General features: G+C 41.7%; 3 protein-coding genes across 6 annotated transcripts; 2 read left to right on the top strand and 1 right to left on the bottom strand.

The window, feature by feature from the left end:
• Nucleotides 1–234: 234 nt before the first annotated feature.
• LOC125899737 (motor neuron and pancreas homeobox protein 1-like) lies at nt 235–3427 on the top strand. Its single transcript, XM_049594242.1, has 3 exons — nt 235–846; nt 1820–1980; nt 2195–3427. The coding sequence occupies exons 1-3, from the start codon at nt 384–386 to the stop codon at nt 2513–2515; spliced, it is 945 nt and encodes a 314-aa protein (XP_049450199.1). The 5' UTR covers nt 235–383; the 3' UTR covers nt 2516–3427.
• Nucleotides 3428–3808: 381 nt separating this feature from the next.
• cfap65 (cilia and flagella associated protein 65) lies at nt 3809–17085 on the top strand. Of its 3 annotated transcripts, XM_049594752.1 has the most exons (35): nt 3809–3927; nt 4237–4319; nt 4708–4895; nt 5011–5113; nt 5539–5705; nt 5971–6182; nt 6599–6735; nt 6822–7047; nt 7191–7459; nt 7564–7758; nt 7891–8126; nt 8272–8428; nt 8576–8704; nt 8972–9223; nt 9330–9469; nt 9589–9673; nt 9800–9946; nt 10118–10283; nt 10721–10849; nt 10956–11169; nt 11346–11474; nt 11770–11860; nt 11999–12084; nt 12172–12238; nt 12503–12613; nt 12973–13164; nt 13441–13596; nt 13756–13899; nt 14209–14325; nt 14515–14649; nt 14733–14783; nt 14911–15116; nt 15334–15465; nt 15562–15945; nt 16072–17085. In XM_049594752.1, exons 2-35 carry the CDS (start codon nt 4239–4241, stop codon nt 16205–16207), a joined length of 5370 nt encoding a protein of 1789 aa, XP_049450709.1. In that variant the 5' UTR covers nt 3809–3927; nt 4237–4238; the 3' UTR covers nt 16208–17085. The 3 variants fall into 3 exon arrangements, with proteins under 3 accessions (XP_049450709.1, XP_049450711.1, XP_049450710.1); XM_049594754.1 differs by lacking the exons at nt 15334–15465; nt 15562–15945; nt 16072–17085 and having other exon boundaries at nt 14928–15002; XM_049594753.1 differs by lacking the exons at nt 3809–3927; nt 4237–4319; nt 4708–4895; nt 5011–5113; nt 5539–5705 and having other exon boundaries at nt 6044–6182; nt 6857–7047; nt 16072–17081.
• Nucleotides 17086–17101: 16 nt separating this feature from the next.
• On the bottom strand, nt 17102–24519 carry LOC125900016 (FAST kinase domain-containing protein 3, mitochondrial-like). 2 transcript variants are annotated; one of them, XM_049594756.1, is made up of 10 exons: nt 24468–24519; nt 20720–21634; nt 20379–20529; nt 20075–20262; nt 19786–19954; nt 19466–19551; nt 19136–19307; nt 18554–18623; nt 18267–18381; nt 17102–18048 (listed from the first exon to the last, which is right to left on the bottom strand). In XM_049594756.1, exons 2-10 carry the CDS (start codon nt 21590–21592, stop codon nt 17944–17946), a joined length of 1929 nt encoding a protein of 642 aa, XP_049450713.1. In that variant the 5' UTR covers nt 21593–21634; nt 24468–24519; the 3' UTR covers nt 17102–17943. The 2 variants fall into 2 exon arrangements, with proteins under 2 accessions (XP_049450713.1, XP_049450712.1); XM_049594755.1 differs by lacking the exon at nt 24468–24519 and adding an exon at nt 21879–21997 and having other exon boundaries at nt 17103–18048.
• Between the last annotated feature and the right edge of the window lie 426 nt (nt 24520–24945).

The raw sequence follows: 24945 nt of genomic DNA, 5'->3' as shown, positions 1-24945 counted from the left end.
TTATTTATTACCATAAGTATATTTAGATGCTTTTGTAATTTTACATGAGTAAAATTTTAATGCATGTCTTAGTTGTAACGGATTATTTCTACAGTGTGGTATTGTTACTTTTCCTAATGAGTTTTCCTTCCACCAGCAGCTGCAGGGCTCTGGCCAATCACAATGGAGCAGACTTTATAGCTCTATTTGGTGCGAGTAATTTTTCAGCTCACTGTTGGAGTGAGTGGAGTGGCTTTTACGCACGGGGCTGAAGTGGAGTGGGTCAGAACGAGGACATTTCTTCGGGTAAGAGGAGTGATTAGGCTATAGCAGTTTCTGATAACTTTCACATAGTGTGCTCAGAACTTAGAGACACTTCATTTCAAAGTTCATCATTGGACAGAATGACCACCACTTTGGAGAAATCTAAAAACTTTCGTATTGATGCGCTACTGGCGCTCGACGCGGAGCAGAGAGCGGACAGCGACGGTGCGTCCCCGGGGTTATATTACAGTAGAAGCCCCGGCGGCAGTCCGGTGTCAAACCGCGGATCAGAGACGCATTCCCCTCATCCAAACACAACAAACTCCTCTCCAGCCCAGCCGAGAGTCCTAGCCTCCAAATCCCAGCTCTTCAGCTTGTCCCAGTCAGGATTTACTGCTCTCCACCAAGGGGGTCTCCTCGGAATGCACCCGGGCTGCATGTACCCTCTGGCGGGCCTCGGAGGCCAGCATCCCGCCTTCATATACCCCGGTTTCACGCAGCTGGTCCATCCGTACCTGGAGCAGCTGAAGGGGGCCGCGACGCTCCCGCTGGAGCCTTGGATCAGAGCCGGGATGATGACACCCAGATTAGGAGAATATGGAGGTAAGCGGATGTACCTGTCTCCTATAGTTATAAACTTTATCATCATTCCTATAACTTTAGATGGTGAGAGAACCAAAACAATTTAAAATAGCATTATTATACTTCACATGTAAATGAATTACCTCATGTAATAATATATAAAAGATTACTATCCCTATTTAAGTGTAAATAACATCTTTTATATGGCATATTTCATGTTATCATAATTCATTATTTCATCTAATGTATAAAAAGTATATTTATAGGCTAATTTACTTACAATTTTTAATGCAGGATATAGGAACTATACTCCAGCTTATACAAAATTAAATTCAAATCGATCATTCATATGCCTCCCATTGAAAATTAAATATTATTAAACATACACTAGTGTTGTGTGTTTTTGTAATGGGGAGGTCAACAGCCAATTTATTAATGTTTTTAGAGCCTCTTTACACCTGTGTGTTGGTTTTGAAAGGACTGTGACACTGAGATGCTATCTCTTAAAAACAATGTATCTCATAAAAACATGTGCTCCATTTATGGTAAAGGTAACACCTGAAATAGGCCTACTTAATCAATTGATAACATTTACGATGTATTCATTAAGGTAATGGTCTCCTGTGATGGTTTATTACCCCTCCAAAGCAATATCCTCTCACCACGACCTCACATCATCATGGCAATAAATGTTAATGGACAGAGAAAAGATATAAAACAGACAGGCAGGTAGGCCTATGATCTAAACAGTGTAAGGGAAACAAAATTGAAAGGTGTTGTGCAGATTTGTTTGAAGATACTGTATACCAAATGATTCTTTCTTTGTTTTTCTTTCACTTAAATGCGTCTATAGGCCTCCTTTGATCATAGGCCCACTGTTTGTAATAAGTGAGCTCTTATAGGAAAAGATGAAATTGATAAAGTGTTAATAATACACAGAATAACCCCCCTCTCTGCTATTGTTTCGCTGCCTCTCTGTCTTTTCCCCTCTCAGTCCCGGCCCAAGCAAGTTTGTTGGGGAAGTGTCGGAGGCCCAGGACAGCTTTCACCAGCCAGCAGCTGCTGGAATTAGAAAACCAGTTCAAACTCAACAAGTACCTGTCCAGGCCTAAACGCTTTGAGGTGGCCACTTCACTCATGCTGACTGAGACTCAGGTGAGAGAATCAGAGCCTGTAGAATGTATTGGACTGAATTATTGAATAGTGTTTCAGTGTATGATCCCCATCCTTCCCATTCTCTTTCAAGCTATCAAGCTTGCCACCATCCTTATTTATGACATGGTAATGCTGCCCTGCTTTTTAAATATTGCTTCCCCCAGCTACAAATCACTTAAGAGTAGGAAAACTGATTACTGTTGTTTTTCACCAGGTTAAAATCTGGTTCCAGAACAGACGTATGAAGTGGAAGAGAAGTCGTAAAGCCAAGGAGCAAGCAACACCACTGACTAACACAGAAAGAGCAGGAATGGATATTAACGGTGTCAAGCCTCAGAGTGATTCACACAGCTCGAGCCTGGAGGATGAAGAAGAAGAGATAGAGGGGGATGATGAGGACGATAAAGAGGAGCTAGAGATGCTGAGGGTAGGTTCTATAGGCTTCGTGAGGCATGCTGGAGGAGGAACAGGGAACTACAGCTCTTACTCAGAGGAGGAGGGGGGTCCGAGAACAAGAAGTGCGGTTTTCCCATAGTTAAAAAGTTCAGCATGCTTTTATTGTACGTCTTTTTTATGTTTATTACCCTTGAGAAGACATTACACAGTGCAATAAGGTGCACTAACACGGTGGCATGAAGAGGATCATTCATTTTCACAGCCCAACCTGTGCCTTGAGCTCGTAAATTAACAAAAGGGTATGTCGACATCTGCATGTTGGGCTGCATATGAAATCACATCACACCAGAATAATGCCATCTTTATGTACCAGGACATTTGATGGTTTAATGGTCATTAATCCATCTGAGTATGACTTCAGAATCAACAATTAATTTTGACTTATTATGGGCATTTTTGTGCATGATTTACTTGTGATTTAAACCGTACAAACACACTGAGAGCCTATGTTATCTGCAATGAACCTGTGTATCTATGAATGTACATAAACTGAAAGGGGAGTTATAGCACTTTCATGGGAAGGACAAAGAGACAGAATAATTAACTCTGAGAGTCATGTTGTCAAGAATATCAATGTTACATTGTCATCAGTGCATCACAGTCTGTTACAAATGCTTGACAAATATTCCACCAATATTTGAAATGGATTCATAGTCACCAGGCTGAGGTTTAAGGGCATTAGGTGTGGCAAGGAAAATGCTATTATGATTAATATACTTATTTGACTATATGGTTATGAATTTTTGTTGTACAATATTCAGCTATTTGTTTTGTATTATCTTCTTGAAACTGCATGTTATATTTAATTAAAGCCACACGCGCAAAGAGGTGTCTGCATGCACTGTAAGGTAATTTGAATGTACTGTTAATATGGCATTTTTCCCTGTATTTTGTAAACTGCTCTGATAATAAGCATGTTATGTTGTCAGCATAATTTAATATCATAGAATTTAATATATTTTACTTTTAAAGCAGTGTTGTTGTTTTTGGAGAGGATTAGTTTGAAAAATAAAACTGAATTCATGTGTGTTGAGTCCAATAAATTCAGACTGACAGTGAATGACAGTGAATGCGATTTGCATTTAAAGGGATAGTTCAGCTATTTTGTAACATGAGGTGGCATGAGTCACTTTCTGCTCGTGTCATCAATTCATAGTCACATTTGTATTAAATATGGCACTTCTTAATAACTCTGAGTCACAATATCGTTTGTCATGAATAAAACACTCTCCATTTGTCATGAATAAAACACTCTCCATTTGTCATGAATAAAACACTCTCCAGTTTAATAAATACTACCACTTCGCGAATTGCAAAGGTCTCTCCTCGGCTGCCGTAATTACTATAGTGACACAAACACTTGCTTGTTGCCGTGGTAACGCCGTTGCTAGTAAACTTAGTAGTAGTGACTGATGTTCGCGGTGTTTTCACAACTAAAAGTGACTGAATAGAAGCAGTTTGCAGCATTTATTGTTTCACGTTTGAATGAAGGTAAGGTTTGTCTTTTGGGCCAGCCATGTTTAATTGAGCAAGAATTTTATTCTATTTAGCTGTTAGCTTTGTACTCCTTGTGTTAGCAAATAGCTAACTATGGTCTTATTTTACGTTAACTCCAAAACACTCTCAACGTTAGCTTTGTTTAGGTCAGATACGTCTTAGAGTGAGACTGTAATAAATGTGTCACCTGTGCTAAGTTGCAAAATCTCCAAACCAGGAGAAAACCAGGGAAAACATAAGGCAGCCACGAGACACTTTTCTTTATTTTATTGTTTTAATATAAAATACGTCTGCCTTTTCCAGCCATGTTAGCTGAGGCTCGGGGTCCTGATCCCTTGGCTTCAGGAGCATCATGGAAGTCCCTCACCACTGGGAAGGATATAAAAGTAACTAAAGTTTGAATTGAAACCGCTTTCCCTTTTTAACAGACACTGAGTTTCACTGAACCTGTGTGTCCAATCTGATCAGTATACACCCCTCTCCAAATAGGCAGAATTGTCCATGAGCAACAGCAGTCTATCCCTAAATCTGTATTATATTTTAAAGCTGTCCTTGTCCATTTTCTTTGCCTATTTACCTATGGAAAAAAACAACTAGGTGAGCTGCTAAGTTAATGTAATGTTAACGCAAAACTTCTAAATTTGAATTACAATACTCAGTGCTTGTAGAGATTGTGGGCTTTTCTGGTTTTCTGACCTCCTTCAGTTTCTTGAAAGGTAATTTATCTTTGTCTGTTTCCAAAACTTGCATCCTCCGCCTGGCCTCGACTGGCAGGACCCAGGGATTCACCAGAGGCAGCAGGATGGAAAGTACCAGCGACAAGCATCCAGCCAAAGAAGCTGCTTCTTAGGGTTGGAATTGAAGCCAGAGCTGGTCTGGGAGGACTGGGACCTGCAACGAGAGTTCACTAAGACAGTAGTGTTAAAAAATATTCACAACAAGCTGCAAAAGCTACACGTCAGGTCTTATAAACGCACTTAGAAGCTCAAGTATTTTTACCAGTTAGTGTTTATTGTTTACTTCCAACCAAAGCAATATAAAATTGATAATCACATCCTATTGTTTATCCCTTAACAGGCCTCCAGTGTCTAAGTTTTTCAGCACCTTGGTTCCCCAGGTGATTGTCATCAGCCCTGGGACTTCTTACTCCATTCCAGTCAGCTTTAGACCACTCCAGAGGGTAACACATTAGAACTTATACAAAATTGCATCTATCAATAGATTTCATAAGTACTTTGAAAGAATTTTTGCTTTAGGGGTTTCAAATATGGGCTTATTTACATTTAAGACAAATAAATGTGCAATCTCACCATTATAAATGGACAGATAGGTTTAAATAATAATTTTAGAGTGGTGAGAGATAAAAAGTAACTGAGAAAATTAGAGACTATTATTATTCATTTATGAGTAATAGGCTAGTCTTTGTTTAGCAGAAAAAAAGTTGTGTGAACAAAATTACTTATGGCACTACACGAAGCATATATGGTTTTAAGAAGATGCAAAACAGTTATTCAGATAACAGTTAAAGAGATGTAACATGATCAACATTTCCTGTTTCATATATTTCTGTCTGTGTCTGGGTGTCTGCCTGACTACTTGGATCAGTGTGAGTATGAAGATAGTATTGAGTTTCAAGGTAAAGATGGCAGCTTCCAGGTTCACCTCCGTGCCACCATTCCCTGCCATGCTCTGGAGGTGCCTGACTCTGTGCTGCTGCCACTCTGTGCTGTGGAGAACTCCTCCCATACTACTTTTCTGCTCAAAAATGTCAGGTACATATGAGTGTGTTTTCGACTAATGCAGTATTGTTGGAGGGATGAATAATCAGGGACGAAAGGAAACAGAATGCTTTGTATGAATGTATTTTTAGTGTGTTTACATTCTTAGTTGTGTGTTTGTGCTTTGCAGCAAAGAAATGGACAAATTATGTCAGACTCTTTACTCTTTCCTCCTTCACTCCACTTCACACTTGTTAATCAGTCCCTCTTATCTTTTTGTGTGTCTTCCCTATTTTTCTGCCTGTGCTTCCTCCCACAGTAAACTCCAGACATGCTTCCAGTGGAAGTGCACAGCACCATTCCAGCTAAGCCCTGAGCAAGGCCTGTTGAAGCCTGGCCAGGAGTGTCACATAACTGTAGTCTTCCGACCACAAAAGGCGCTGGTGTACCAGCAACAGGTCAACTGCAGGTTCGGGGAAGAAGGGGACGAGGCACAGAGCTGCTGCTGCAGTGTGCTGCTGCAGGGACTAGGTATTGTAACTAGCAGCTAAGCCAGGACAAGATGAGCTTAATTATTTTAGAGATTTTGGATCCAGTACATGTCAGATGGATTTAAGGTTACCAATTAAACTTATCAGCTTTGAAAACATAGGCAGACACATAAATCAGTGCTATGAACTGTATGATCAGCGCCTAAACAAATATTATTTGGGGCATATTTTGTGGTCACATTTCCCAGCAGAACTCCACTCTTTGGTTAACTATGCAAATTTGAGTAAGAGATGTGCGTCCATATTTGTTTTGATTTTAATTGCAATTTATATTCTTGATGTGCTGATAATATGCCTCTGTCATTATGGATTGAACCATATGACAACTGGCTATTAAGTTATTCTCAGAAGAACCAACACTCTCTTCTCGTAACTTGCCTGTGCTTTACTTTTTAGCTAAGTACCCCTGTCTTCAGCTGAGAAATCCAGATACCATGGATGAAAGAGAAAAGCGTTGTCCAGTACTACACTTCGACTCTGTGGCTGTCAGCCAAAGTTTGCAGAAACACTTTGACATCTTCAACCCCTCCCCTGTGAGCAGTGCACAAAGATACACAAACGCAAATGTGCACTCTCAATGATTTTCTCTCTCACCGCTCTTCATACTCCTCTGTTATAGGTAACTGCATCTTTCTCTCTTTCGCAACTGTCCAGTGTGGTGCCTTTGTTGGGGTCAGAGTTCAGCTGTGATGTGACTAGGGGCGAAGTGGTGCCCGGTGGTTCCCTTCGGGCTACAGTCACCTATAGTCCTGCTGTAGTGGATAGTGTCTCTGTTGAGTACTTATCTGTAAAATGTAGAGGGGCACTCAATGAGACTCTGCTCAAACTCAGTGGAAACTGTGTAGGTGGGTAACATACAGAAAGGCATACACATACACCATCTAAAAAGAACATTGTTTTACAATCTTAGAAAGACAGACAAGTGCATACCCCACTAGTATATTCCTTAACTTTTTTAAGCAATTAAAGTATTTCTTTTTGTTACTAGGTCCCAAAGTTTCCTTGTCCTCTTCTGTGATCTACTTTGGCTGTGTAGAGGAGGGAGGAACAGTCGTACAGACAGTGAAACTGGTTAATTCCTCGCCTATTGAGGCTATCTACCAATGGGATCTTGACTGTGGTGGGCACAGTGTGTTCTCCATCCAGCCAGCAAGTGGCACTGTACGCCCAAATAGTGATACCACACTGAAGGCAGTCTTTAGGCCCACACAACCTATTGCGCATCACAGAAGAGTGGCATGTTTCATACTACACAAGGTACGAGTCAGTATCAAGATGGATACACACTCCGAGCACACACACAAACATCATCAAGACTGTTGATTCTGCTTATGTATCAACGCACCTACTCTCTCTTGCAGGACCCCGTGTTCCTTGACCTGATTGGTACCTGTCACTCGGAGATCCAGCAACCAGCCATACTGAAACCTGAGCACTTGGTTCTTTACAAGCTCTACTGGTACCACAGTCAGGACTCACCAGACACTAGCATTACCATGCAGGAAGATCATAACATACACTTTGACCAGCAGGGAGTGCTCTGCCCCCTGGAGGAGGTAAAGTACTAAAGGGGGATGAAAGATTTGTCTCCTCAAAGAAACCATTAAATAACATATGAACACCAGGTGTCACAAGTAAAGAGCACAATTTAGTGTTGCCTCTGACTCTTTCTCTGTGTCATTTTTTAGCAGCCACATCAGAGACCAGACAGTGCTTGTGTTGTATCCAGAGATCCCCTGGGGGAATATTACCAATCCTGCTTGGGGGTCATGGATCCGCTCTCTTCCAGTTCTTTGTCATCCCCACATGTATCTGTGGTGCCCAGTGAGCTACTGTTCAATCACAAAACATCCTCCTATTTGTCTACCACATCCGTTTCCTCTCAACCTGTCTCCATCACTAACCACACCAGGGGAAAACTCAGGTACTCCTGCTTGCCCTGGATTATGGCTTCTCACCATGGCACTATCCACACACATATATATTTTTTGAAACAAAACTTGAATTGCATATTTGTTTTTAGTTTTTCATGCTCAATCTGGTTTCCGTTGCATGCGATTCCACTCAAGCCTGGTGTGGACTGCTGCCCAAGACTCTCCATTCTCTGTCTCTCCCTCATCATGTGACCTAGCTCCACTGAAGTCCACCTCATTCAGAGTGACCTATGACCCCAAGCAGCTCAATACTCTGCACGGAGCGCAACTTGAGTGCTTTGCATACTACAAGGTAATATTGTTTCGTAATCTACAGGAAAATTTTGTCACACTAAGTGATTGTGCCCACTCAAATTTCCGTGGAAGCATACTCTCATGTTTCTGGCTCTGTCTCTCATTCCGCTGCCACTCTTTTCTCTTACATCCTTGGCTGCTGCAGGACAATTGTCACAGAGAGGAGCGACTGCTGTGTCCACCCTGGTGTGTGACTGTCAGAGTCATCGGCCACTCCTTTCAGCCAGGCAAAGAGCATTTCATCCCATGCTGCTCCCTGAAGCCCCCTCGAGTGGTGAGACACAAGCAGGAGAGAGAGTTTTCTCTCTGTCTGTATTCATCCTCCTCCTCTAGTCTTTCCTGTATTTATAGTTCTTCCATTCTCTCAATAAACAGCAAAAAATTAAGGTGCCATTTAAGTTGAATCATCATTTACCCTTAGAGAAATGATGAAGGCTTTGTCAAGCTAAAACTATCATTTGAAACAATTATAAAAGATGTTGTATCACTGCTATACACAAAGAGATGATACTATGGTAACTGATCTTTTTTTTCTTTTAAGGTGTTTCCAGCCCTTAGTGTGCTTTCTCGTCGGACAGTTCTCCTCCACAATCACGGGGACCTGCCTCTCACTTTCTGTCTGGACCACAGCTCAAACCCTGCCTTGGCAGAATGCTTGTCTGTAGTGCCAAGCTGCGGTTTGATCCAGCCGGGGAATCACCAAATCCTCACCCTCAGAACAACTCCCACAGAAGACAGTCCCAAACAAGGGTTCACTTTACACCTTCAGCTCAACGCAGCTAAACACACAAAGGTACTATATACACTACACAGAACAGAGAGGACAAAAGCAGGGATCCCCCTCCCTACACTTTGCTTGCAGGTTATTTTATCTGTGCATCTGTCTCTGTGTCCTTTAGGAACTGACAGTTGTCAGTGTGGTGGAAAAGCTGTGTGTGTCTCTGGAAGGAGACGGCAGTTTATATTTCCAGCCAACAGCGGTGGGTTCACTTACGCAGCGCTCTCACCACATCAGGAACCTCAGCTGTCTACCTCTGCGGTTGGTTGGCATAATGGTTGTTGTGACATTTTTCAGTGTATTGTTTATAGTCAGGAGTTATCCCATCATCATTAATCTTGTCTACAGCTGGCTTTCTGTAATTGTCCTTTTTTTGATAGATTCCAATGGAGCATTCCAGAGCCAGACCGGGAGCTTATCTCTGTTGAACCAGATGCTGGTGAACTACATCCCAATGAGAGCTCAGTGAGAGACTGAATGAATCATACATACATTTATGCAAGCAGAGACTGTGCATCTGATCAAAACAACATTAGCAACCAAATTCATTTACATTTTCTTTAAACTGTTTTCAACTTATTGATGTTACAGGTCCAGATATGGTCCTTTACCCCACTGGCAGAAAAAATATACACACTTAAACCCACTCTGACCTTCTGGCCGGTCCAGACTCCAGGATGTAACAAGTCACAGCTTACCTTTAAAGTGGTGGGGATGGGTTCTAAAGGCTTTATAGAGGTGGGAATGTCATGGTGTTTGTTTGATTTTTATGTGTGTGTATGTTTATGTGGACATGCACTAGAACTGTATGTGAATTTTCAACAAATTTGAATGGCTGTTGCATTCACATTCTGGAGTGTGAATTACTCTGAAACCTAAGCAGTGCGTGCATTTTTGTTCCCTTCCCAGGTAGAGACAGCAGTTCTGGATGTTGGGGAGACTCTGGTTGGAAGCTGTCAGTCGATTCAAATTCCTCTTGTAAACAACAGCCCCTGTTCTGTTTCCTTTGGTATCTCTGTACGGCAGATACTTCTGGATAAGGAGCTTACTTACGACCCCGAGACTGAGCCAAATGGTACTCTCCTTTTGTAAAGTTCATGCTGTCTTTTACGTACTGTGTTTACATCATAGTATTTAATTCAAACATGTGCACCTGTCAGTAAGTCATTGCTGCACAATCTGTTTGTCTTCCCAGCCCATCACACAATTGCACCATAGCATTACTGAGACCAACCAACCATTTAATGTGCTGTAAATAAAATATTTCCCGTCTTTTAGGGTAACCATTCAACCAAACTAATGGTTCCATATTGGTTTGTATGAAAAGTAACTTAAACAATGCCAATGCTAAGTCAGCACCAGTGCTGTGACCTCACCTGTCTGACTTAAGTAAAACTATGACCATATGATGACAGACACCAAAGTGGAGACAAAATCCACTACTGATTATAATAGATATAGATATAGCTGAACCAGTGTTGTAGACTACTTGTGTCCTCTTTCATTCTCTAGCCCTACAGCTGGACTGTAAGAGGGGAACCATTGCCTCACACTCCACAATGCTGCTCCGAGCCACTGTCAGACCACACAGACGAGCCCAGTACCTGTGGACCATCAGCTATCAGATGCTGAATACCAGCGGTAGATGGAAACACAGACACTACAAAACTAAATATATATTCTGCCATTTTTCTTTATCCTTAACACCTACTGACCTCTCCCTTCCTATATCCGTCTCTCTTCCCAGGGTTTGTATCCTCTCCTCCCCAGGCAGTGTGTGAAGTGCGAGCTCAGGGCGTGTTTCCCACCCTCCAGGTTATCGATGTGTGCAGTGGTGGCAATGTGGGCAGACTCAGCAAAGTGCACCTGTGGAAACTCTTCTCACTGGACAGCCTCAATGAGCACATGCTGTCCAGCCCCTCCCCTGTGGAACTCACCTACAGAACGCCTACCAGGCACAGGTTAGTGGCAGAATATGTTAATGCTCGATTAAACATTAACTCTGAAAACACAATTAAAGATCACAGCACATATTTTTTTGTGAATAATAGTTACATAATACTGTTTTAAGAGATATCCTGCATCTACATTGTCAAGATGTGGAGTGTGCATGACTGTCTTTTTTTCCTCCCGCTAGTGTGAGCAGTTGTCCTTCTGTTTTCACCAAAGCCATGTTGGACTTCAACTTCAGTGCTGCTCCCCTGAATTCAGAGCCCTCAACATTTGTGTTTATGTTTCACAACCCTGGATCCATCCCTGTAGACTGGTGAGTAACAACCAGACTGCTGGAAATACAGAAAATCCAAGTCAAAGATAACTGCATTTGCATTCTATTTATATTTGTCATAAATTGCTCAATTTGTGTATACAGCACAGTACAGTACAGTATACCAGACCAGACTGTCGTATACAGCTAATCATTTTACCATTTTTCCAACTGACTCCATTTGACTGTGGACTGTGGAGTAGAGCTTGATAGGGTCAATTTGAATAGACCTTTTCCTACCACTCTTTGAAATCTTTGATTAACTGACTTTTGGCCTCTCTTCTTTTTAATATAGGGCATTTTTGTTTCCAGAGGACCAACAAATAGAGTTGGAGTACTGGGCTGAGACCGGAGAGTTTAGCAGCACCGAACTGCACCAGATGAAGGTTTGACATGTCCCCTCTTTATCCAAAAACATGACGAAATTTTAAATATAACTATGGGATTGAAATGCACCAAGATTGTAACATTTCACATAATTTTGAAAATTTAGAGATGCAAACATTTCTCGATCACATCAACAGGTTCAAGACAACCATCTGTTCAGCATTACTCCCCGTTCTGGAACTTTGCTCTCTGGCCAGCAGAGGGCAGTACACTTCACCTACAGGTCAGAGATGGTTGAAATGAGACATCACAGAAGTCAGATAGCACTAATAACATGATCCTACAATAATCTAAATGTCGTCTATCTCAGCCATGACTTCGCTGGAACAGATCGGCTTCCTGTTGTGTTCAAACTTTCTTATGGCAGAGAGATCTGGGTGAGGCAAAAATCTATACAAACTTGCATGAGGCTCAAATTCATTCAAGTCTAACAACACACAAATTTCACTCAACTATACTTGTAGAATCAAATTTAAAATTCCACAGTTTTATATCAGTAGTACTATTCCTATATTTTCCTTTTTTTCTGGAAAGCTGGAGAAATCCACTTACCTAACATGTATCACCAAGTATGGTGAACTTTATATTTGTTGGATATTTTATTTGAACTCCACATGCATGTCTTGTGGTTCTGTGTGCAGCTGAACTTTCAGGGGGTAACGGTGGAGAGAGACAGGCCGTATCTCCACTTTGCCTCCAAGCGACATGTCTTCACTTCGGTTACCATTGGGGACTATACTCCTCCAAGGCAGGTGTGTAATTCCTGTCACATAAAGCCTTTTAGGTGCGGCACATTCACAGTGAGCAGTGAGCTGAAATGTATTGCACTCTGATTGATAGTATAATATTTTGTATATGAAACCATATTAAGTGAAACAGCTATCATTAATTTTCCTTGTGATTTCACTTGCAGCAGTGGAATCAAAATAAAAAATCTTTTGTTTGATTTGTTCATACAAAGACAAAGCGATGAATTCGGCTTCTGTGATAACTGTGTTTGGAAATCCATCGTCCAGTGTTGGACTGCATTGTTACATTACAACCTGAGATTCCCGAAAAGGATAGAAAACCCGTGTGACTTTGCACCTGTATATCTTTGTTTGTCCTGCAGATGTATGAGTTACACAATGGTGGTGCAGTGCCAGTCCATTATGAGGTGGACACAGCTGTGCTGTCACAGCTACAGGCGCACAACTTTAACCATCCAGTGCTGTGCTGCCTCAATCCAGAGGGAGAGGTCCTACCTGGGATGACGGCCACGTTGGAATGGATCTTCTCTCCATTGGAAGCTAAGAAGTACCAAGTAATGATCGAGCCATTCTCCCCTGCCTTCTCACCACTGTCCCCTTAAAACTTTTATGCAACTGGTTTGGGCAGCTTATATTGTAGGCAGCCTGTTTTCTCTTCACTGTCACCAGCAGAAGTTGGTATACTTAGATGGATATACAAAGAAACAATTTAATTACTTTTTATTCATCCATTTATTCAGAATAATGACATACACCAAAGCATTACTGCTGTTAGGTAAGTACCTAAATGTACAACCTGTGATTTTGAGTCTGTTTTTGTGCATCATCAGATGGAGATTCCTATCCATGTCCAAGGTGGGGACTCCACGCTGGTGAGGTTTGAGGGATGTGGGTTTAATTCTCCTTCACGTGGCTCCAAAAACTCATTTACATGTGATACTGAGGCAACTGCACCCTTTGTCCAGAGGCTGCTGTTTCCAGGACAGGTAAGGGGTTTTCAAAATCTTTTCAATTCCTAATTTAACTTAAATTCATTCTGCAGAATGCCAGCAGCCTACTCTTTTTAAGTCCTCTTGTTTTTGTGTCAGTGACCATCTGAGGCTGTATACATGCATCTCAATGTGTATGTGTGTGTGTGTGTGTAGGTAGTATCTCTGTCTGAGGACAGTGTCTCTCTTGGCGACATCCCTGTGTGCTCACAATCTTCACGAATCCTCTTCCTGACCAATGTGTCCCACACAGACACTATCCACTATACATGGGACCTGCTGCAGCAGAGCAATCAGCAGGTACAGTTTAGTTTAGTTTAGTTTATTTGAAAGGGACAATGCACATTAATAAACATTGTGTACAAAAAAACACACATGTAAATGCACTCGAATTAGCTTAAAAAGCTAGTTTTTCATCGATTGTACAGAAAGGTGCTCATGTAGCCTGTGAATAATGTTGCATGACAGTAAGTAGATTTCAGCATTTTGAGGAAGACACACACAGATCTACCCTTTTTGCATCGGCATGTCTTTTATAGACAACACAAAGATATGCAGGTTGTATATCAGTGATTCTCCCATATCTGTCTGTGTGTTTTGTGTTGTCAGGTGGTGCAGATCCAACCAGAGCGAGGTCATCTGTGTCCAGGGGAGAGTGCCCTTTGTGTCCTTACCTTCACCTCTACTGAGTACCCTACTGTTTATCAGCTTGATGTTGTCTGTCAGGTACTGCAGCAGCACTGGTGTAGATTTAAAGCTGCATTAAGTGGCATAAGGGTTCTGCTTGTTTTTTTGAGCCTGGTGAATTAATGTCCAATATTCAATGACATTGACGTCCTGGTTTGGCGGACGTTTAAAGTTAAACTTTTCTGCAAATTATGGATGATGCAAGATGTTCTCTACTCTTCTTCCTAGATTATCCAGGAAGCTGCACTAGCTCTGTATCGTGATGCATTGCAGCGTTGGGAGGAAGAGAAACAGAGACAGCGAGATGAATTCACAATCACGGACAAAAATCTTACAGAAAGCCCAGGAGTTCTGATAGATAAGGTCCTTCCTCACGTTCAGAGTCGTATTTTTGACAGTGATATGACAGTTTTCGTTCCCTTTATTTACCCTTTGTTTTGTTACAGGAACCTGTACCAGCTCCAGTAAGAAAAGGGCCTCCATTCAGGAAATACAAGGTGTAAATACTATAGTAATCAAATTCATTTATAGACATGCAGTAAAAAAAAGTGAACATTTGAGACATTTATCAAGCATGTCTTCATTGTGACTGCATCTTTATGTCTCAATTTCTGTCCCCTCCAGACTCTTCCTCCTATCAGTGGTAGTTGTGAGACAGTGGGCATGATATGTACCAAGCTAACAAAAGCTGAGCGGCGGGCACAGCGGGAAACAGCAAAAACATGGAGGCATCCTGAGCCCCCTCAGCCTGCTCTGCTGCATCTGGGAGTTACAGCACACTCCCACAGGCTTCTAGAGTACCTTACACACTTCCCTGATCAACACTATCGGTAAAGCATTCCTACTCAGATCACACTTCACAGCAACTCTGATGGACTGAACTTTGATGCACATTTTTTATAAAGAGTGTCCTTTATGCTAATGTTCATACAAGACCTTATTCAGGATTTAGTAAATGAGTTGTGACTTCTGTTAAGCATCCTGTAGAGCCTGATCTGTATTCTATTGTAGGAGTAGAAACATTTGCATCTGTGCTGTCTTCCTTAGGTGCCTCCAGTCAGGCAGGTCCCAGCAACTGGAAACCACTTCATCAAGCACATCCCTCCCTGCTGGGCTGCCTTCAACGATACAAGGCCCTGATAGAGACATCACAATGCACGTACTCACCTCTCTGCTCAGGTAACAGTTACACAGAAACCTAGATACGCAGAGTAAAGACTTATATTCAATCATCTGTGTGTGTATTAATGTGTCTCTCTCCCTCTCTTCTCACAGGTCCATACTAGATGATCCAGCCTTTACCCAGTCTCTATTTACTCTTCCATTTAAGCCTATCACCTACCAGCTTCAAGAAACTAGTCCCCATCCATGCTCCTCATCTCCATTTCCTCACCCTACACCCCATCCTGAGGGTCTGTTGAGTGGGATGCTGGCTGGGCAAGCAGAACAGCACAACCCAGTGGACAGTGAGGGAATTACAAGATGTTCGAGAAAAGGGCCCCCAATACAAAACATGCCACACGCTGAACACATGCCTGCTGACATAAGTGAGGATTTTCTGCTGAACACCCTCCAGAACCTGATGATGGAAGCTGTCAGAGGAGAGCCTGTCCTCACAGCACACCCCTGCACTATTATGTTGCCACCTGTTTCCACCAGGTGAAGACAAACACACAGTGTACACAAACATTTACAGTACAATAGCTCTGGTAGTGACACCTTCCACCTCTGTTTGTTGCATTAGTCAGAAATAAGATATGGCTAACATAGTGTGTGTTCTAATAGAACCAGGAGGATGTTCGGAGCCACAGCTGAGGAGGAGGGAGAACATTCGAGAAACAGAAGGGAACCAGCAGGGATGAAAGTCTCACCATCTACTCAACGCCCCAGAGGTCCAACTCACTCTGCTGTATCTATTTAAATCCAACATATTGCCCATCAGCTTTTGTCTTTTCCTCATTCATTTTGCCCTGACACATAAACTTTAGCTCTCCTGTAGCCCATACAGAGCTGTCCATTTTCTGTCCGTCCCAACTGCTTTTCTCATGTCTCTTTGTCCTTGTCTTTGCAGCCTCATTTGTCATAAACTCCCCCACTAACATTTGATATATGTTTCAGTTGTATGAAGATGTTACCAAATGTTTTGGCCAATAATAACAGAGATTTTGAGTTATTGGAATCCTTTGGTTTTACACTTTATCCAAAAACTTGAATGGTATGTCAGTGAGAGACATGGAAACTTCACACTGTGGCGGTGATTTAAAACGTAACACAGATTATTTGGCCAAGATGTAGTGTGTCCTACATTTTGTTTCTTATCGCATTTGTGTGACATTTTGCAAGACTGAAAGATGACATCTGAATGCAGTATTACACCGCATGTAAAACTGACAAGATTAGAGAGACAAGAATCTTGTATGCTTGAGAATACAGAGGGTCAGCAGTATTTAAAAGCTGTCTTTGTCTGACTTCATTTACCCGTCGTATTGCACAGACACATTTACAGAACATTTGGATTTCACTCAGTCATTCAGTCATTTCTCATTTTGTAACCATATGCCTCAAGTCCCTTTTTTTTGAATGTGTTGCTGTATGTCTGATCAGCAGCCATTAACAATATGGCAAATTGTAGAGAAGGGGAATGTCTTCATAGCGGTTATTGACTGTTAAATGCAAATCTGTTCAATACCTCAGTAATCAGTGTTTCCTGCTTTGAAGAATCAACCACCAGTCCAGAGGATAATAAGGATAAAAGGCAATTTATTGCATATCTGCAAACATCAAATAAATGAATATTTAATGTAACACATTTTTACACCTCATGTACATTTCATTTTGACCCCCCTCCTCTGAAAAAAGAGGTAGCAATGCTATGACAAAGGTGGAAGCCACAACACTCTGCCATTCATTAATCCATCACATAAATAGTCACTATCATGTCCATATAACAACAATAAGTTAACAGCAGGCTAAAAATGGCCAGTATCATTATAAAATTAAGCTTCCTGAAATTCGAAAAAACTCAGCGTTATGATTGAAATAGTCCTGAATTTCAGTCCTACGGTGCAAATATAAGAAATAGTTGCAAATCGCCAGGGATGTTGTATTTCACCTGGTAGTACCCTTCTTCAGCAGCTGTATTTTCATCTTCATCTTGACCCCTATTCAATCTGAACAGGGAGCTTTGATATCGGATACCTTAGTATTAAACAGTGATCCCTGTAAAACTATCCAATTACTTTTTTTCACTTTAAGGCTCAAAATAAGGCAGGCTGTTTAATAAAATTAAAAAAAAACTTAAGGGAACATGGGAACAAACACAAATGCCAGATCTCTCTTATGTTTTACAGTGACATCTGGTACATTAAGCCTTGGTTATTTGGGGATGTAAATGCCTTTGAAATGTTTTATTCTGCCTTATTTCTGATGATTAGTGTCCTCCCATTAGGACATGTATGTGCTGAATCTGAATATCACAGACACAATTATTTTCATTTTCTGCCATGCTTTGTATCTTCTTCATACTTTACATACCTAGTCTGCATCACTCGGCTAAATGCTCATATACTTCATTGGAAGGACAGTTGATCTGTACAGCAACTGGAAGATCATCCAGTTAAAGACACTGAGGAATCTTCCGTTGAACTTGGAAGGTGTTTACAATCCATGACTAAACTTGAAGATGGTGGGAAAGATCTTGTTGTGAAGATATTGGACCTTTTCCTCCTCAGTTATCAGTTTCTCAAATTCAAAGTAAGGGATCTGGAAGAGCGAAGAAGCAGAGAAAGACATTTTTCCTTGGATATCATGCCTTGATGATAATATGTTAATGTAAGTTTCTTATAGTGGAGACTGCTTTAACAAATATAAATGCAAGATTGATGAAACATATCGGATAACTAGTAAAGTTCCCCAAGAAGCAGTGGCAAGTTAGCAAAACTTTGGTGCCAAAATGCAATGATCTAGTGTCTCAAGCATACCTGCACCACTTCATAGCCCATCCTGCGGAGGTGTCTCCTTTTAGTGGCTTCCTTCCCCAGCAGGTGCTGTGTGTTGCTACAGAAACGGTTTTGGCCATCCAAACACAGTGCAATTCTACACATATACGAAACATGAAGAAAAAGTTTTAATTGTCGGTTAAGATAAGGCTTTGATGTTATTCAGCTCACTTGCAACACTAAATAGGCCAGAGTTCGTTCACTTTCATTCAGTGCAAAATCTACACAATTGGTGCGTCAATTTGACTGCACCTGTCTCTGAGTCTCACCTTCTGTAGGTGTGTTCCCACTGAGAGAGAGGCAGAACACATCCCTCCTCGTCCAGGTATATTTCCACATCTGGATAGCAAAATGAAACAAAATACATTGTGTCTGTGAGGACAGCAGTTTGGGTTTTCACTGACTAAATGAGCAAATAGTTGTTTAAATAATGTTTTCTTGACCTTTCACTTGATCTGGTCTCTTTTTTATTGTTTTCCTGCAAAAACTCAACTTACGAGAACTCAGAACGAGACTTCTCCTTGAGACACAATAACGAGCAGACAAAAGCGAAAGGTTCCAGAAAACACTTAATTTCTTTGTAAGACACCTATAATAGCGATCTGAACCTGTCAGTGGCAAAAACAAGCACTTAAAGTGGATGTATGTGTTGCTGGCTGCGGTGCTCTTATTCAATGCCGGACCAATCTCCAAAAATGTTGTTACCATTAGACACAAAAAACATGGGGGAAAAAAGGGTCCAGGTTGAAAAATACTAACATTTCCCTTTAACCTTTGGTTCAGCATTAATTAAATTGATATTTTCCCATCTTGATCATACATCTGTGTGCATTTACATGGTTACTGCTTACCTATTGTGTATCCACTGGGGGTAAAGGTTCTGGTGGAGTAAAACGTCCCCCCCAGCAGCTCTGTCAGTGGCCCTTTGACCTGTCTGTAAAGGAGACTCTCCATAGGTGTCTCAAAGGCCTGGTCCACAGACGAAAACCTCTTCACATGGAGGAAATAGGGCAGTCTGGGACCCTGATGAGGAAAACATCAAGGAGAGTTCATCATTGTTATCAATACTTCATACTTGTGCAACTACGTACTCTCAACTATTAAACCACTAGTATAACAGTACTATACGCCCTATTTAATATTCAAAATCTCCAAAACGTATTAAGCTGCATGAAGCTTACCCAGTAGTGAGTGCACTCCAATGAGGTGGAGAGATGGAGCTGTGTCAGTTGTCCCAGTGCATTCTTGTCCAATGGCTCCCCCTGTGCTGTTGGACAGACAAGAGCAGCTTACATTACACACGCCTTTTTTTACACACTGACATGTTGTGCATGCTATGCTGTGAAAAGAGTGGCATAATAAAAACTGAGTGTACCCTCAGTGTCCGTTTTATTAGGTACACCCGCACAATCTAATGCAACTGTCACTGATCGCCCAGAATGACAGCTGTCTTTAATGTTTTTTTTTTTTTTTTGAGTATGCAGCCATTTACAGTTTATACCTTGTAGCCTTTGTAAGAAGTATGGGCTGAAGACTCTGGACATGTAGTTGAGTGGGAAGCGCTCCAGGTGGATGCAGGCGTGCAACACTTCTATCAGGGAGCGAGGCTGGAACTGGGAAAACCTCGTTGACAAAATGCTCTCAAGCTTTTTGAACATCTCACTGGAACACTGAGGAGTGACGGAGACATTAATTAGAGCAGACTGTTTGTAAATGCTTATCTTACAATAATAAAATATGCTTTACACACTATTATAGAAACAGTATTCCAACATTATAAACAGCCTCACCTGTGGTAGATAGTTGAGTCTCCCCATGGCAACTATCTGTTTGGCAATCTGAAGGGTGGTGTGCCTCTCAGCATGGCATACAAAGTTCTCAGCAACAGCTTCGAAGATCGGCTCAGAGCGGCACCTCATTTGCAGACAGTACTCCATGACGGTGCTGATCAGCTCCGGATCACACGTTCCCAGCCTCCCTGACACCGACACAGCAGAGAACATCAGGATTAATTCTAAATGTTGCCAACCTCACATTTCTGCCACTGAATAGCACATTTATTTTTTTCCCTAAGATGAAAAAAGTAGACCTCACCTGGTAGGTGTTTCTCCATAGCAGTCAGGAGCTCTTCATCGTGCTGTCCCAGGGTCATCAGCGCAGAGAGCACCTTAATAACTTCATCATCTCTGAAAGCTTTGAAAACCCGTGATGCTCTGTGACTCAGCCTCAGCACCAGGGAAATGGCCTGTGGGACAATATTTGTATTAATATTGTGACCTTGTCAGTTTGAAAACACCGATTACAGGGTGACACTTCAAGAGACACAAACACATACATAATGGCACAGAGCTTTGAAAAAATATTTAAATGTAAGATGTTCAAAAATTTCGAAGTGAAATCTCATTCAAGAGCTGAGAGGTGGCTGCTCTACCCACCTGTTCCTGCTGTAACTTCAACAGGGACTGCAGTATGTCGCTGACTTGGCTTGCTTTCAGCCGGTGGACCTGCCTCTGTGTGTGTCTGTGCAAAGTGGACAGCATGAGTTTCTGCCTCTGGCTGGCAGGGTCGTGACACAGAGCCAGCAGGGAGTAGACTCTGGCAGCCTCCCTGTGAGAGACATCCTCTTCTACGGCACCACCTATAGAGTCCAGAACCTCTGTCACAATGGCCGACTGGCGGCCTTCCAGGGCATATGCCACCTCACCCAGGTGGCAGAGCTGTGACACCTCGATGTCCCCGCTGGAGAGGAGCTCCAGGCACTCATTTATCAGTCTGATGACTAGAGGGTTGTGGGCTGCCAGGCCAAATTCAACACATGCTCCAAGTAAAGTGGCGAGTCCCTCTGCCCTGTCATTGCTGGGGAAGCCTGCCAGCTTGGAGCACAGCTCAGGGATCACCTCTCCTTCAGTCAGAGACCGGATGTTGACTAGTGCAGCTGCATTGCTCTGTGGCTTGGTGTATGGGCTGTATGGAGACAGGTGAGGGGCTGGTCTTGCACCCGTCTTTGTTGGCATATATCTGCCAAACTGGAACACAGTCAGTTCATCCTCTCCTCTCCCTGGTATGGGCACCGGGGTGGGCAGAGGGGTTGCACTCACCTGCTGCACTGCTGTTGCGTTTACGTGCGTGTTATGGAAAGTACGCACACCGGTTACACGTGGCTGCTGTGCCACTACAGTTTTGTTGGCAAAATCCACATGAGAGCATCTTCTCACCGGACTGCAGAGACCTCGGTTTACAGGGACACAAGCTGAGGTGTGCTGACACGCTGCTCTGACAGACGATGAGAAACAAGCGATGGACTTCATTGTTGTCTGTGATGTAACAGCCTCTTCCTGTCTCAGAACAGCCTGAAGACGAGACAAGTCACTGTTAATGCGTTTTCACTTTTATACACACAGTGCTTCAGTTTGTAAAGTCACCAGAAAGATAAAAGACTAACAGATTGCAAGTTACACAAGACAGCTGTCATTTTAAAAAATGGATGTAGCGGATTTGTACTTACATGGTTTTACTCCTAAGTGTAAATGAAACTTAAGCAACATCCCTGCGCTAAGAAACTTAACTCTGTCTGTAAGATTATAAGCGACTTACCTTCAGAGAGACAGGAGTATCCCGAGGAGGAGCTGCAGTGTGTTATGGAACCCTCTTTTCAATGTTTGGTAAGAGGTTGTGTAAGATTACATGTGTTCACACGTGTGGCCACCCTGTGGTCAAACCCTGTACTGCAGGCTGGCTGCATGTTATATACACACACCGCACATGTGCTCTCTGATTGGCCGAACCGTGCCAGCCTCAAGTATTGGGGAAGTGTGAAGAGGAACTGAAGGAAATCGTGCAAAATCGTATAAGGACGGTAGTGTCATAATTGAAATGACCTTACGCTCTAAAAAGTTCATTAATGTCATGTCATTCATGAAAAAAAAAATCAGTTGGATGTCATGGATATGATTCTGTAGAGGAAATATGGAATGCATTTATTTATTGAAATAAAAGTTGTAAAATACTGTAAAAAGCTGATAAAATGTCTATTTTTTGTTGTTGTTCATGGGTAATAAATCATAATAGTTTCTAGTTATGGTACAAGAAGCCATTAAGAACATCATGGTTAAGGTTTATCTTTCTATTTTTCAGTTATTAATGTTGTTATCCATTAATACATACTTGTGGGTTTCAGTTTCAAACGCCAGTCTGCTGTTATATGTGTCAATAAGTTGCCAATGAATGTTTTTTTTTTTTTTTCAAGATTCTCTGCAGTTTTTCCAAAAGACAAAATATCCATCAGAGGGTCTTCCTTATGAACTCAAGAGAAATGATCTGCTGCTGGAGGATTTTTCACAATATAACAAACGAAATGTTATTCTTAATAATACATTAAAACTGATCTATTAAGTATGAGTAAGTTATTAAACTGATGACAGACATTGATGAAGCAAGTAATTACAACTTACAACCCTTTACAAAAGGTCTCATCAGCAAGGCCCACAGACATGATCTTTTATCCCCACATGAAGCTGCTCTCCAAATAGTCCCGTCCTTAACTAAAAACACACCAAAGCCAGTGCACACATACACAGAGCCGGGCAGGTAGGAGTAGGCCTATTTCTTTGTGTACAATTATTTTGATAACGATATATATATTTTTTTTGGATGAGGATGTATTGTTGCAATATTTTAATAGTTGACAGTTTACACCATGGTAAGTATAGGAGTGCATGAACAAAGCCATTCAAGAGCAGGAAGCAGTAGGTCTGCACACATTTTTTTTCTTACTGGGCTTACTGGGTAAAAGGAAATTGCATATCTGATAGGACAGCTTGGCTGACCTGATATTTAAAGTTTATTCTAATGACACAACCCGTTTAAATTTTTAAAGACTCAGACATAATTCCACATACCTTCATCTCTTCACGCCTGGATGACCGATACAGTCTCCGTTCTTGCCGAATCAAAAATCTATTAATCGACTCCAGGATGTACAGAATTCAGCTGACAAGAGTCCCGATCACATCACTCCAGTTTTAGCCTCTTCACACTGGCTCCCAGTATGCTTTAGCATAGATTTTAAGATTTTACTGATTACTTTTAAGGCTCTTCATGGTCTCTGTCCCAGCTATATCTCCGACCTCCTAGTACCATACACGCCAGGACGTACTTTGAAGTCCTCGGGCAAAGACTTTTGTATGTTCAAGAGACCCAACTGAAAACTACAGGGAGCAGAGAGTTTGCTGTCAGGGCCCCGAGGCTCTGGAACAGTCTGCCCGAGGAAATCAGGTCGGCCGAGTCAGTGATCTCTTTCAAATCCTCTTTTAAAACATACTTTTATCAGAGAGCCTTTCCTGAGTTTACTTTGAGTTTTAAATTCATTTAAACTGCCATTTATTTCCTCAGTTTTCACATTCCAAAGTGTTTTTTATCACTTCTTCTAAAAGTTGTTTTCATGTCTTGTCAGTTATAATTACGGAAATGTAAAGCACTTTGTATCTCTGTTTTGAAAAGCGCTTTATAACATTGTATCGACACAAAGGCTCATATATTTTTTTAATGTGTAGTCACGTGTCTTTCCCTCAAAGTGTGAATCATAATTTACTTAATAGCCAGCCATTACTAACTCTTTTGTCATCTTCCTGCTGGTCATGTAAGCAGCGTCTATGTACAGCTTTTAACAATTGCCACAAGATGGTGCTATATACAAACAAACTGACTTGCCTTAAAGGTCACAGCTGAGCGTAGTTTTACCTACATTTAAAGGGAGGGGGGGCAGGCCATTAGTAGGTATGTTATAGTGACAGCAGGGAAACTGCATTAAACATGTTATCACAGTTAGAAAGTTGTTAATTGAGCACAGAGCACCATGATGGAATCACAAAAGCTGGAAATAGAGTTTCTATCATTTGTTCAACAATGACTTTTTATTCAGTGATGTTATAGCTTTTGCTGTGATATGCAGCGTGTGTGAAATCAGTTCAAATTCAAAGTTTGCATTTTTGTGATGAGCATAGATTGTGAAATTGGAATTTAAGAAGGTCAGTACCTCAACGTGCTTCTGTTCAAAAAGCTATGTGTCTGTGCTGAGCGCTCTGTGTTTGTGTGTGGCTGGTCCGAAAGTCATCTGCACCCTATATCTCTAAGACAATCTGTGTGTGTGTGTGTGTGTGTCATGTCTGTATTTGTGTGTGTTACCCATCTGGCTGGTTCCCCTTCTATCTCGTTGCAACACCACAAGCCCTCTGGACACGAGTTGGACCAAGAAGAAAGAGTAAAAAGACCCAGAGCTTTCGAATGGTGAGCAGGGCAGAGCAGATAAGATCTGTTATAATAAAGTTACTGTTCTGCCGGTAATGCTGATGAATCACACTGAATAGTCACTGGCTGTGTGTGTCCCTGTGTGTGTCCCTGCGTGTGTTATGAGAGGGAAGTGGAAGAGTGAGTAAAAATGTAGCCAATTTTCATTTCGTCAACCAAAATATGTTCAAACGTAAACAACCAAACAACAACATTTCTGGAGCTAAATCAACCCGTTTCATCATCATAAACCATAATCATGCACAGTGTGTGCGGGAATAACATCACACCACACTTTGGCCAAATCTAATCTAATAATCAGATGTTTAGCAGTGATGTTATCATGACTCACAAATGTGACGCATTTGGAGAACAT

Source organism: Epinephelus fuscoguttatus, linkage group LG13, assembly GCF_011397635.1.
Source record: "Epinephelus fuscoguttatus linkage group LG13, E.fuscoguttatus.final_Chr_v1".
NCBI classification, from domain to species: Eukaryota; Metazoa; Chordata; class Actinopteri; order Perciformes; family Serranidae; genus Epinephelus; species Epinephelus fuscoguttatus.
This window is presented reverse-complemented; position numbering and strand designations above follow the sequence as displayed.